The following is a 14,717-nucleotide window of genomic DNA, read 5'->3' on the forward strand; positions in this document are numbered from 1 at the left end:
CTAAATTCAATATTTCACTGGATAAAATGCTTCAATTTCTTTATACATGGGCTCTCATTTTCTGTTGTTTTTGCCAAGCAGACAGATGGAAAGGATGCATCGTCAAAGAGTCTAGCATTGGACTCCTGGGTAGAAATGACGAATCAAAGCAGACTGATTCTGTTTGGCTCTCAGTGGTGTGTTCTGGCAGCCTTGGGTTAGATGCGTCACAGGCCGTCTGACTATACACAAGGCTCGTGGATGGGAGTAGCCTTCCTGTGTGACGCTACAACAGGAGGGAGAAAAATGATGGAAACAATCCATGTGAGATGGACATATGAAAATACGATGAGCAAAAAGCAGCAAAAGGGAAAAACTAAGAGCACAGATGAATGAGAGAGAGAACCTAGGTATTTTTGAACTGCCAAGAGATGAAATACACTTGCGGTGTTAAATTAATCCTCCCCCAATAATACAGCTATTTCACCCGAGACTGTCTAACCCCCTATCTTCTTGTTCCTCTGCTCTCCCACTCTTTCCTACATAGAACCAGTCAAGGAATCAGAATCGGCTTTAAAAAGTGTGACACCTGCTATTGCTTTAGATATTGAGGTTCACAAGTGTGAAGAATCAAGGGTTGCTTATTTCCTGAGGGCATTTTGTCTACAGAACTGTGACCAGGTGGTGGCCTCGTCTCAGCCATTCATCAGAGTCTTTACCTGGGTAGAGATGAGGATACACGCTTTCATTGTAAAAAATTGTTCATTATAATAGCAGCAGTAAAATTTTAAATTTAAAAATGCATACAAAAAGAGCAAGATTTAAAGAAGCTGATAGCTAGGTACAATTTGCTATTTATCTCATGAGTCTGCCCATAACTTTTATTAGTCATTACGCATGCTCATGAAATCTTTAGTTCCTTTCTCTCACCTCCTTTATTCTATATGGAAGCCCAGGCTCCCTTCATAATCCATATTTAAACTTAAGACTTCTCCTCCCATCTCTCTCTCTCCATGAGCTGCTCCATCTGTTCTGTTTTCATTTTTTTGATGAGCCAGAAACAGAAAAAGAAACACGCTCAGGTAAGCGTATCTATGCACACTGGTGGTCCCAGGGCTGCCATTTCTAATGGAAATGGAGAAATTCTCTCCTCACTTCTTGCATAAAGAAATAAAAAGCCTTGGTGAAACATTATCATACCAGCCTATGACTTATGAGTGCTATGCAGCCAATGGACACTTGGCAAAAGATACCTATAGTGAAGTGCTTACATAGAATCTACGTTAATTAACATATCAATCTACATTAATAGCTTCTGAAGAGCTACTTTTAGAAGAGCTTTAAAAAAAAAATCATGAAATATCCTATTCCTTAAAACAAACAGAAAATTTATTGAGTTTTTAACACTGAGACTGAAAGTGACTTCACTCTACGGCACCAAAGATTCAACTCTGGATAAGGAATTAAGGATCCAGCCACTGGCTTGAGCTGTCCTTTGCCTTTCATCAATGGGTACCTTGGCTCTGTGTCATAAGAGAGCTAATCTAGTCCTGGAAAGTAACTCTCCAGGACATTTCCATAATTATCTTCCAAAAAATGCAGTACTGGAACTACACATTATTTTGCTGTCTTAATTGCTCTCTTTCTTCTGATTAATTTGGAAATAAACACCATGGAAAGATATTCTGGCAGAAGTAGATGGACACCCAGGTCTATGCATCCTGAATCTAACATGAGGACTATGTGGCCTGGATTCTTTAATGAAAGAAGCCCTCTTTGCAAGCAAAGTGGTTCAATGAGATTGAACTTCAGTACAATATGCTTGTTTTTATTACATAGAGAGCCATGTTCCATGCCCCTCCCGTCTTCCGGGAAGTGGATTAGAATATACTCCATAACTTGATCTAGAGCATCAATAGGAGACAAAGGATCACTTACTTTGGGCCAAACACTATGCTATAAATTAAGAATCATTTACTTCTATACAAATAGTTACATCCAAGGAAATCCTGTATTTCATAGATAAGCTCTTTATAAAGTTTTAGGTCTATTTTTATACTTCAGTAGTAAGTATAATAAAATGTCTACATAATAGAAATAAACAGTAAACTTTTTTTCTAGTATGAACTTCAGTTCTAACCACAGAATTTACTCCCTAAGGTATTGCTTTTTAGGTTCTTGAAAGGGATACAATAAGAATTTACTGCATATCATTCGGTAATATAATTGTCTCCAAGTTTTAATAAATGGGTTTTCTTTGTCACTTATTGATTATTTCTATCATACAAAGATTTAAGTTATTAAACTTAAAACACATATAAAGACTTTATGATAGCCGGACATCATAAAGATGAAAGAGTTGTGGACCTGCAGATATATTCCAGGTTATCTGGAGCACATGCCTCTGTTACTAATCACCAGGGTAAATCTAATACCTCCATCTCCAATCAACAGTAATAAACTCAAAGGTCTCTTCTTCCAAATGAGGACCATCTGGCTGGCAACAACACTTTCAACTGGCCACAAAGAGCATGGTATCACCGCACTTAGAGCTACAGTAACAGCTCGTGGACTCTGAAAATGGAATGACATAAAACAGCCTATATTCTAGAGGAAGCACGAAGAGAGGAAAATTGCCACAGATAAAAGGCCCCAAGGTGTGTTCAGGTTATGGGTTAGCACTACTCGCTTATACTTGCTGTAAGTGAGAGCTTAAAGGCATTCAAAATGGCAGAACATGAGCATTCTCTAAGCAAAGCTTTCATGTTTTCAGGGAGAAGGAAGCCCAATACAGTAAAAAAAACAAACTTGAGCTGAAAAGTGATCTTTAATTTTTTACTTCAGTCCATCCAAGTCCATCAAGCTACGGCAACCAAAGACCCAGAAAAATGAGTGAAAAAGGAATTCTTTACATTAATGCTCTCTGACATTGATTTTTAGTTTCCTTGAAGAAAAGACTGACATTAAACCACTGTTCTTTTCTCATAAAAATAAAGTGAATTCTGCTATGGAACAGCATTTGCCCAGTATGAATAAACAATTCGGAAACAGTGATGTTTTCAGAAAGTCCCTGTCAACATTTTCCTTTTCAAGAACTGTTATTTAGTTTTCAGTTTTAGTTTCCTTTTCAAATGCCTAGACATTTCACATGACCCCTTTCTTTCTCTTACCTGAAGCTGAAACCAAACCGTTTACTGACTTAGCTCTGAGAAAACACTGACCTGTGCTGTCCAATGTGCAGCCACCATCCAATTGTGCCTTCTGAGCATTTGAAATGATGCTTGACTGAACTGACAGGACCTCTTAAGTTTAAAATGGACACTTCATATAAAAGACTCAGAAAAAAAAGAATAAATATCTCATTAATACTTTTATTTTTATTGTTTGTTGAAATGATATTTTAAATATATTGGCTTAAATAAAACGTATTATTCATATTAATTTCTTCTGTTTATTTTTACTGCTTTAATGTCGCTACTAAAAAACTTTAAATTGCATATGTGGCTTACATTACCTTACTGCTGGACAGCACTGCATTTGTGAGTTCTTTGGGGGAGGCTGTTTTTCTTAGCCAGTAGAACAGAATGGACATTTCACACTTCAAAAATAGCACATCAGCAGAATCACATAATGACCCTACAATGGATCCATCTGCTCAGGCAATGATTTAATGCTGTTATATTATCATCCTACGGTATATAAAAAGGGGACAATATTCATTTTTCATGACATAAAGCATGCATTCAGAAGCAATGCTAACCACGATAGTAAAAATACTGTCAATAAACAGAAATTTCATATTCTGAACTCTTCAAATCCAAGAAACATGGGAAAACCACTTTTACCCTTTTCGTTTGCCCTCAATACTCCCTGTTAAATACCACCAATACAGTAATTACTTTGAGGTTAACTGGGCTTGCTGACATTCAGTATACCATTATATAATTTAACATACCAAATAAAACCAAATATTCACCCACACAACTGACATTGGCTAAATTTGTTCCAAAGGGGCAAAAACAAAGCATGAACTCCAGAGATTGCTGGTAACAACTGCCTGGGTAGCCAGAAAGCTGATTCTATACAATTTTATGTACATTTTAATAAAATAATTTCAGTTATACTGGCCCCAGTGCTCTGAACTGTGATTCATTTAAACGTCAGTGTCTCTATCTCACAGGATGTCAGGAATAAAAATCCTAAAGAAGAATCATAACAATTTAAAAAAAAGGAGTTTTTGTTTATAAAATGAACAACTTGCTGTGGAAATTAACAACTTACAAAATCCTATGGTAAGAAAATCATAGCATGAAGTTAAATGGGTGAGCCTCTTACAAATAATTCAATAACTGGGAGACAGAGAGAGAAAAAGTGAGTTATTTTCAAGCAAACCGGAAATCAAAATGAACACATGACTCAAGTTCACAGCGTCTGATGCACGTGAAGGCACTTCCACCTTCAGGACTTCCCTTCCTCCCAGGTGCCTTCGCCAGAAGGACGGGCAGCAGGCAGGAGGGCCCCGAGAGGAGGGGGGCAAGAACAGCTCATACCCACAGGGCTTCTGCAGAACCTCAGGCAGCCGGGACCGAAATAAAAATCTGTTACATTTTGTCTCCACAAATATAAATACTGAAACAATTTGTTTTCAGCAGGATAATCCTTCCTTGAAAGAGGGGAAAGCAGGCTCTGAGGAAATAGGGAAAGGAAAAATTTTAAAGCAATGGAAAACTGACAATTTTCCAGGTTTCTTACTGGGGAGGAGGGAGAGAAGAATTAAGAGTTAACCAGGCCTGCCCTAGAAATGATTTGTCTCTTGCATTTGACTTATTCTTGTTTGGAAATCAAAACCAAAATGGGACTAGAACCCTAAAGAGCAATAATGACAGTGATTTTTTTCAAGAATAGAGATATTTTAAAGTTTTTTTCTTTTTCTTTTTGTATTTTAAAATGAAGTTGGGCAGGTCAGAGTGGCTCAGCAGGCAGAGCTCTCGCCTGCCATGCAGAGACCAGGGTTGCCCATGCCAGCTGCCTTTGAATTAGAAAGGAATGATACTGCATGTCCACGATTATAAAATAAAACACACAACAGTCCAATGTGACACAGAACCAAACAATACCCTCAACATTAGCTCATGGGATGAGATTAACTGGGTTAAATTAATCATAACAAAATCTAACTGTCATTTCCAACCAGTGCAAGCAAACCAATCTAATCAGAAGTCCTGCAGCTTGTGGGCCCACTCAGCCAGCACAAGGGATCGCGGACACTCCCCTTCTCCAGGTTGGAACGGGGCAGCTGGGGCTTAAGGATGAGGTTCCCAAGGCCAAAGCCCCTGTGAGATCCCCACGCCACAGGCAGAGCCGCTCTGGGTCCCCCTGTTCTCCACCCGGCCCTAACCGGGGCGCGGCTCCGGATCCCGGATCCCGGTTCTCTGCTCGGCCCTGACCGGGGCGCGGCTCCGGATCACGGATTCCCGTTCTCTGCTCGGCCCTGACCGGGGCACGGCCCGCCGAGCCCGCGCGGCTCCAAGCTGCACACCTCGTAAGTGGGCACTGTCACTTTCTGAACTCAATGAAATTACCCTGAAGAACAAATGTGACAAGGAGTAGCGTAACTTTGTAGAGTGGAGAGTGCTTTGAGATCTGGAAGTGAAAGATATGGGATTGTCACCTATTAGAAATGATCAGGTCAGATAGCCTAATTTTTCCTCATGTATTTATAAAACCAAACAAAGCAGTAAGGAATAAAACACATGGCCAGAGACCAAATGCCCCCTCCAAAGGCGCATCCCTCACAGACGCTCCCCTGCACAGATGCTCCCCTCACAGGCGCATCCCTCACAGACGCTCCCCTGCACAGATGCTCCCCTCACAGGCGCATCCCTCACAGACGCTCCCCTGCACAGATGCTCCCCTCACAGGCGCATCCCTCACAGACGCTCCCCTGCACAGATGCTCCCCTCACAGGCGCATCCCTCATAGATGTTCCCCTCACAGATGCTCCCCTTCACAGGCGCATCACTCACAGATGCTCCCCTCACAGATGCTCCCCTTACAGGTGCTCCCTTCACAAGCAGATAGCTCACAGATGCTCTCCCCCATGTCCTCCTCACAGGTGTCCTCCTCACATGTACCCCCCTCACAAGTGTTCCCCTCATAGTTGCCCCCCTTATAGGTGCCCCCCCACATTGCCCTTCTCACAGGTGTCCTCCTCACAGGTGCCCCCTACAGATGTCCTCCTCACAGGTGCCCTTCTCACAGATGTCCTCCTCACAGGTGCCCTCCGCACAGGCACTCTCCTCACAGATGCTCCCCTCACAGATAACCCCTTCACAGGCGCATCCCTCACAGATGCTCCCCTCACAGATGCTCCCTTCACAGGCACATCCCTCACAGATGCTCCCCTCACAGGTGCTCCCTTCACAGCCACATCCCTCACAGATGCTCCCCTCACAGGCGCATCCCTCACAGATGCTCCCCTCACAGATGCTCCCTTCACAGGCGCATCCCTCACAGATGCTCCCCTCAAAGATGCTCCCTTCACAGGCGCATCCCTCACAGATGCTCCCCTTCACAGATGCTCCCCTCACAGATGCTCCCCTCACAGGCGCATCCCTCACAGATGCTCCCCTTCACAGATGCTCCCCTCACAGGTGCATCCCTCACAGATGCTCCCCTCACAGATGCTCCCCTTCACAGATGCTCCCCTCACAGATGCTCCCCTCACAGGCGCATCCCTCACAGATGTTCCCCTCACAGATGCTCCCCTTCACAGATGCTCCCCTCACAGGTGCATCCCTCACAGATGCTCCCCTTACAGGTGCTCCCTTCACAAGCAGATACCTCACAGATGCTCCCCCCCATGTCCTCCTCACAGATGTCCTCCTCACAGGTGTCCTCCTCACATGTACCCCCCTCACAAGTGTTCCCCTCACAGTTGCCCCCCTTATAGGTGCCCCCCCCCCCCACAGTTGCCCTTCTCACAGGTGCTTCCCTACAGGTGTCCTCCTCACAGGTGCCCTTCTCACAGATGTCCTCCTCACAGGTCCCCTCTGCACAGGTACTCTTCTCACAGATGCTCCTCTCATAGGTGCTCTCCTCATTTTGCTGCCATTACTGAATTTTTTCAAAAGCCACATGAAGACACAAACAACTGGGCAAGTAAGTGCCCGACCATCCTGTGGCTTGGGCGAAGTGTTTAAGTAGATACCCCGGCACACAGAGATTCTAATCACTCAGCTATTCTATGGCCTATCAAAATTCTCTGCACTTCCACACATCTGCCGCCGCCTCTAGCTGACAGCCGTTTGCATCTTAACTTCCAGGGCTTTAACCAACACGTCTACCTCGTCCCACAGTGGAACCTGAAATCTGTGGAATCAATAAGATGGTAATGAGCTGCCTCATCTTAACTGAGGCTGCAGAACAAATCCAGAAAATAAGTGCCGAATTCAAAGACTGGTCCCTGTCCATCTCCAGGGACTCCCCAAATAACACTCTTATCTTTTTCCCTTAAAATGTTATATATAAAAAAAGATTCGTGTACAAATCCAGAGATGTCAATTTATTGAATCTCTATGATTAACATATCAACAAGAAAGGGACCTAACTTTGATTTTTCAAGAAATTTCTAAAAAGACATCAAAAGCTAAGACACTCAAACTACCTTGTCAGACGAACGCAATGTGCGCATGGGTAACCTGCTGACAAATGCAGCGTGTTTAGCTAAGTAAACAAATTCAAGTCAGCCGAAGGATTAGGTACACGCTGACATGCTTCTCCATCACCAGCGCATTAGGTTTTCCTGACAAACCACCCAGCTCACGACAAATTAATGGGCGCTGTACCAGGCAGATGAACTCGAGTAGTGAGTTAAGCCCCTTCTGTCCTATATCTGGATTTGGTTTTTTTAAAGAAAAACATTTAATGACTGTAAATGCTCTCTTTGCCAAGTTTTGTCAGGTTATGGATTAAAGTGATAATAGAAAGCAGCTTTGTTAATCCTTTTGTGATTCTTCATCAAGTCCTATTTGTTCACATGGATTACCAACCTCTCTGAAATTCGGTTTCTTCATTTATCAAATGAGGATAATTTTGGTACCTCCCTAACAAGGGCTGTCATAGGGATTAAATAAATTAATTTATTCTTAGTTAAAAAGATCAAATGAGCATGTAAAGTGCTCAGCAATTTGGTATACATTAAATGTTCCATAAACGTTAGCTTGTATTATTTTATAATTGGGTTGCTCGTTCTTTTGTTGGTGAGCTGTATAATATCTTTACATACACAGGATATCAAACCTTTACCCGGTATGTGGTTTCCAAATATTTTTTCCCATTGAGTTGGCTGCCTCTTCATCTTTTTAACAAAGTCCTTTGAGGCACAGAAGCTCTTGATCTTAAGGGGTTCCCGTTCGTCTATTTTTTCTTTCACAGCTTGTGCTTTAAGTGTAAAGTTTAACTTTACTAGACCTTGAAGATGTTTCCCTACATTTGTTTCAAGAAGTTTTATGGTACTGGCTCATACAATAAGGTTTTTGATCCATTTTGAATTAATTTTTGTATAGGGGTCCTCTTACACTCAGCTTTTATTATTTTATTCAGAAATGATAAGCACATTAATTTTCACGTGAACATTAGAATTTGAGTGCTACATGTCGAACAAGGGTGGTGGTTTGTATTTTAATTCCTAAAATTAAACTTAAGATGCTTAGGCTTCACAGTGAAGCCATAAACCACATCTGCTATTGTTTTACAACATAACAACACTCACCAGTGTCCATGTTCTTCTATGCTTCCTGGGCACACAGCTGTGCCACATCCCCTGGTTTCCCCACAGTTGGGTGAGGTCCTGTGACCAATTCTGGCCAGTTGAATGTGGGAGAAATGATGAGAGCCACTTCCAGGTCTCACACCTACGAGTTCCTGAACAAAGCTCTCTCCCCTTACCTGCTGGCTGACTTCTGAAAATCCAGTTTGAAGAACTCAAAGCCCCTAGAATATGGCAGGACTATCAAACGCAAGGAACTTGGATTTCTGGATGTCTGCATGGACCAGAGTCACCCCAGACTTGCCCAATGGCCCAAGCAAGAAAGATACATTTATTATACTAAGCAGAGGAGATGTCAGCAGGATTTGCTCCAGCAGTGAGCCTACTCTAATATATGGGTTTTCCTTCCTCAGGCATGACTCTAACATATTTTAGTAATGATAATAGGTACTACTTTTACCAGATGCCAGACACTGTCCTAAGCACTTTTAAAATATATTAATTCGGAGATCCAAGATGGCGTCTTAGTAAGGTACATGCGTCTTAGTTCCTCCGACTCCAAATCAACTAATAGGTGAACAGAAACAGTACAGAACAGCTCCCGGGGCTACAGCAGGGAATGGACACACAGCGTAACCCAGTCTGGGCTGGTTAGTCTGACTGCGAAACTCGGCTGCGGTGAGTGAGATCCCTGAGCGGCGGGCGATTTCCCGAGCAGCCGCAGCTGCGGCGGTCCGAGCTAATCCCTCCCTCCTTCCCAGGCTGGCTGAGAGACGCGGAGAGACAAGCTCCCCAGCCAAGGCGGCCGGCGCCACACTTTTGCGGGCGGCGTCGAGTCTCGGCTTCGAGTCCGCGACTACGAGTCTCGGATCAGAGGGCTATCCAAAGTCTGGGCTGGCAAGTCTGACTGCGAGACTTGGCTGCAGCGAGACCCCCGAGCGGCCGCAGCTGCGGCGGTCCGAGCTAATCCCTCCCTCCTTCCCGGGCTGGCTGAGAGACTTGGAGAGACAAGCTTCCCAGCCAAGGCGGCCGGCGCCACACTTTTGCGGGCGGCTTCGAGTCTCGGCTTCGAGTCCGCAGCTACGAGTCTCAGATCAGAGGGCTATCCAAAGTCTGGGCTGGCAAGTCTGACTGCGACTCTTGGCTGAGGCGAGACCCCCAAGCAGCGCGCGATATGCTGAGCAGCCGCAGCTGCGGCGGTCCGAGCTAATCCCTCCCTCCTTCCCGGGCCGGCTGAGAGTATCGGAGAAGCAAGTTTCCCAAGCCGAGGCAGGCGGCGCCCTTCTTTTGCGGGCGGCTTCGAGTCTCGGCTTTGAGTCCGCGGCTACGAATCTCAGATCAGAGGGCTATCCAAAGTCTGGGCTGGCTAGACTGACTGCGAGACTCGGCTGCGGTGAGACCCCCGAGCGGCGCGCGATTTCCCGATCAGCGGCAGCTGCGGTGGTCCGAGCTACTCCCTCCCTCCTTTCCGGGCCGGCTGAGAGTATTGGAGAAGCAAGTTTCCCAAGCCTAGGCAGGCGGCACCCCTCTTTTGCGGGCGGCTTCGAGTCTCTGCTTCGAGTCCGCGGATACGAGTCTCGGATAGGAGGGCTATCCAAGCCGCGGTAGCCCCCCCCACGGGAGGCTTCCTGGTCCGGTGGGGAATCCCCCAGGCCCGCTGCGGCCCGCAACCAGCCACAGGGTCCCCTCAAGCCGTGGCAGCTGACGCCCCCACCACGCGCGGCCCCTGAACCAACGGAGAGAATTAGATCCGAAATCCCCAGGCCACGGAGATCGGTGACTGGGGGAGACCCATTCCAAACACTTGAGACAAACGTGTGCCACGTGCGCCACGTACTGGGCAAGATAAGAAAAACAGATCCCAGAGATTTCACAGAAAAATCTTACAACCTTGCTGGGTCCAACACCCAGAGAAATCTGAATAAATGCCCAGACGTCAGCAGCAGAAGATAACTGTCCACGCTCAAAAGATTGAGAATATGGCTCAGTCAAAGGAACAAACCAATAGCTCAAATGAGACACAAGAGCTGAGACAACTAATGCTGAATATACGAACAGAAATGGAAAACCTCTTCAAAAATGAAATCGATAAATTGAGGGAGGACATGAAGAGGACATGGGCTGAACATAAAGAAGAAATAGAAAAACTGAAAAAACAAATCGCAGAACTTATGGAAGTGAAGGATAAAGTAGTAAACATAGAAAAAATAATGGATAGCTACAATGATAGATTTAAAGAGACAGAACATAGAATTAGTGATTTGGAGGATGGAACATCTGAATTCCAAAAAGAAACAGAAACTATAGGGAAAAGAATGGAAAAATTTGAACAGGGTATCAGGGAACTCAAGGACAATATGAACCGCACAAATATACGTGTTGTGGGTGTCCCAGAAGGAGAAGAGAAGGGAAAAGGAGGAGAAAAACTAATGGAAGAAATTATCACTGAAAATTTCCCAACTCTTATGAAAGACCTAAAATTACAGATCCAAGAAGTGCAGCGCACCCCAAAGAGATTAGACCCAAATAGGCGTTCTCCAAGACACTTACTAGTTAGAATGTCAGAGGTCAAAGAGAAAGAGAGGATCTTGAAAGCGGCAAGAGAAAAACAATCTGTCACATACAAGGGAAACCCAATAAGACTATGTGTAGATTTCTCAGCAGAAACCATGGAAGCTAGAAGACAGTGGGATGATATATTTAAAATACTAAAAGAGAAAAACTGCCAACCAAGACTCCTATATCCAGCAAAATTATCCTTCAAAAATGAGGGAGAAATTAAAACATTCTCAGACAAAAAGTCACTGAGAGAATTTGTGACCAAGAGACCAGCTCTGCAAGAAATACTAAAGGGAGCACTAGAGTCAGATACAAAAAGACAGAAGAGAGAGATATGGAAAAGAGTGTAGAAAGAAGGAAAATCAGATATGATATATATAATACAAAAGGCAAAATGTTAGAGGAAAATATTATCCAAACAGTAATAACACTAAATGTCAATGGACTGAATTCCCCAATCAAAAGACATAGATTGGCAGAATGGATTAAAAAACAGGATCCTTCTATATGCTGTCTACAGGAAACACATCTTAGACCCAAAGATAAACATAGGTTGAAAGTGAAAGGTTGGGAAAAGATATTTCATGCAAATAACAACCAGAAAAGAGCAGGAGTGGCTATACTAATATCCAACAAATTAGACTTCAAATGTAAAACAGTTAAAAGAGACAAAGAAGGACACTATATACTAATAAAAGGAACAATTAAACAAGAAGACATAACAATCTTAAATATTTACGCACCAAACCAGAATGCCCCAAAATATGTGAGGAATACACTGCAAACACTGAAAAGGGAAATAGACTCATATACCATAATAGTTGGAGACTTCAACTCACCACTCTCATCAATGGACAGAACATCTAGACAGAGGATCAACAAAGAAATAGAGAATCTGAATATTACTATAAATGAACTAGACTTAATAGACATTTATAGGACATTACATCCCACAACAGCAGGATACACCTTTTTCTCAAGTGCTCATGGATCATTCTCAAAGATAGACCATATGCTGGGTCACAAAGCAAGTCTTAACAAATTTAAAAAGATTGAAATCTTACACAACACTTTCTCGGACCATAAAGGAATGATGTTGGAAATCAATAATAGGCAGAGTGCTAGAAAATTCACAAATACGTGGAGGCTCAACAACACACTCCTAAACAACGAGTGGGTCAAAGAAGAAATTGCTAGAGAAATTAGCAAATACCTCGAGGTGAATGAAAATGAAAACACAACATATCAAAACTTATGGGACGCAGCAAGGCAGTGCTAAGAGGGAAATTTATTGCTCTAAATGCCTATATCAGAAAAGAAGAAAAGGCAAAAATCCAGGAATTAACTATCCATTTGGAAGAACTGGAGAAAGAACAGCAAGCTAACCCCAAAGCAAGCAAAAGGAAAGAAATAACAAAGATTAGAGCACAAATAAATGAAATTGAAAACATGAAAACAATAGAGAAAATCAATAAGACCAGAAGTTGGTTCTATGAGAAAATCAATAAGATTGATGGGCCCTTAGCAAGATTGACAAAAAGAAGAAGAGAGAGGATGCAAATAAATAAGATCAGAAATGGAAGAGGAGACATAACTACTGACCTCACAGAAATAAAGGAGGTAATAACAGGATACTATGAACAACTTTACGCTAATAAATACAACAATTTAGATGAAATGGACGGGTTCCTGGAAAGACATGAACAACCAACTTTGACTCAAGAAGAGATAGATGACCTCAACAAACCAATCACAAGTAAAGAAATTGAAGCAGTCATTCAAAAGCTTCCTAAAAAGAAAAGTCCAGGACCAGACGGCTTCACATGTGAATTCTATCAAACATTCCAGAAAGAATTAGTACCAACTCTCCTCAAACTCTTCAAAAAAATCGAAGTGGAGGGAAAACTACCTAATTCATTCTATGACGCCAACATTACCCTCATACCAAAACCAGGCAAAGATATTACAAGAAAAGAAAACTACAGGCCGATCTCTCTAATGAATATAGATGCAAAAATCCTCAATAAAATTCTAGCAAATCGTATCCAACAACACATTAAAAGAATTATTCATCATGACCAAGTAGGATTCATCCCAGGTATGCAAGGATGGTTCAACATAAGAAAATCAATTAATGTAATACACCATATCAACAAATCAAAGCAGAAAAATCACATGATCATCTCAATTGATGCAGAGAAGGCATTTGACAAGATTGAACATCCTTTCCTGTTGAAAACACTTCAAAGGATAGGAATACAAGGGAACTTCCTTAAAATGCTACAGGGAATATATGAAAAACCCACAGCTAATATCATCCTCAATGGGGAAAAATTGAAAATGTTCCCCCTAAGATCAGGAACAAGACAAGGATGTCCACTATCACCACTATTATTCAACATCGTGTTGGAGGTTCTAGCCAGAGCAATTAGACAAGAAAAAGAAATACAAGGCATCAAAATTGGAAAGGAAGAAGTAAAACTATCACTGTTTGCAGACGATATGATAATATACATCGAAAACCCGGAAAAATCCACAACAAAACTACTAGAGCTAATAAATGAGTACAGCAAAGTAGCAGGTTACAAGATCAACATTCAAAAATCTGTAACATTTCTATACACTAGCAATGAACAAGCAGAGGGGGAAATCAAGAAACGAATCCCATTTACAATTGCAACTAAAAGAATAAAATACCTAGGAATAAATTTAACTAAAGAAACAAAAAACCTATATAAAGAAAACTACAAAAAAGTGCTAAAAGAAATCACAGAAGACCTAAACAGATGGAAGGGCATACCGTGTTCATGGATTGGAAGACTAAATATAGTTAAGATGTCAATCCTACCTAAATTGATTTACAGATTCAATGCAATACCAATCAAAATCCCAACAACTTATTTTTCAGAAATAGAAAAACCAATAAGCAAATTTATCTGGAAGGGCAGGGTGCCCCGAATTGCTAAAAACATCTTGAGGAAAAAAAACGAAGCTGGAGGTCTTGCACTGCCTGACTTTAAGGCATATTATGAAGCCACAGTGGTCAAAACAGCATGGTATTGGCATAAAGATAGATATATCGACCAATGGAATCGAATAGAGTGCTCAGATATAGACCCTCTCATCTATGGACATTTGATCTTTGATAAGGCAGTCAAGCCAAGTCACCTGGGACAGAACAGTCTCTTCAATAAATGGTGCCTAGAGAACTGGATATCCATATGCAAAAGAATGAAAGAAGACCCATATCTCACACCCTACACAAAAGTTAACTCAAAATGGATCAAAGATCTAAACATTAGGTCTAAGACCATAGAACAGTTAGAGGAAAATGTAGGGAGATATCTTATGAATCTTACAATTGGAGGCGGTTTTATGGACCTTACACCTAAAGCAAGAGCACTGAAGA

At 42.4% G+C, this 14,717-nt stretch overlaps 1 protein-coding gene across 6 annotated transcripts in view; it reads right to left on the minus strand.

The window, feature by feature from the left end:
* The window catches only part of ANKH (ANKH inorganic pyrophosphate transport regulator), a 151,806-nt gene that overhangs the window by 90,867 nt on the left and 46,222 nt on the right, over positions 1-14,717 (minus strand). The window contains exon 1 of one of the 6 annotated variants that reach the window (XM_077116867.1): positions 3,201-4,877. The exons of the other annotated variants lie outside the window; for them this stretch is intronic. Within the exon in view, the coding sequence (XP_076972982.1) occupies positions 3,201-3,248 (48 nt within the window). The 5' untranslated portion in view covers positions 3,249-4,877. Of the gene's footprint in view, positions 1-3,200; positions 4,878-14,717 lie in introns of those variants that run through there. 6 annotated transcript variants of the gene reach the window in all.

Source organism: Tamandua tetradactyla, chromosome 9 (assembly GCF_023851605.1).
Source record: "Tamandua tetradactyla isolate mTamTet1 chromosome 9, mTamTet1.pri, whole genome shotgun sequence".
Classification (NCBI taxonomy): domain Eukaryota; kingdom Metazoa; phylum Chordata; class Mammalia; order Pilosa; family Myrmecophagidae; genus Tamandua; species Tamandua tetradactyla.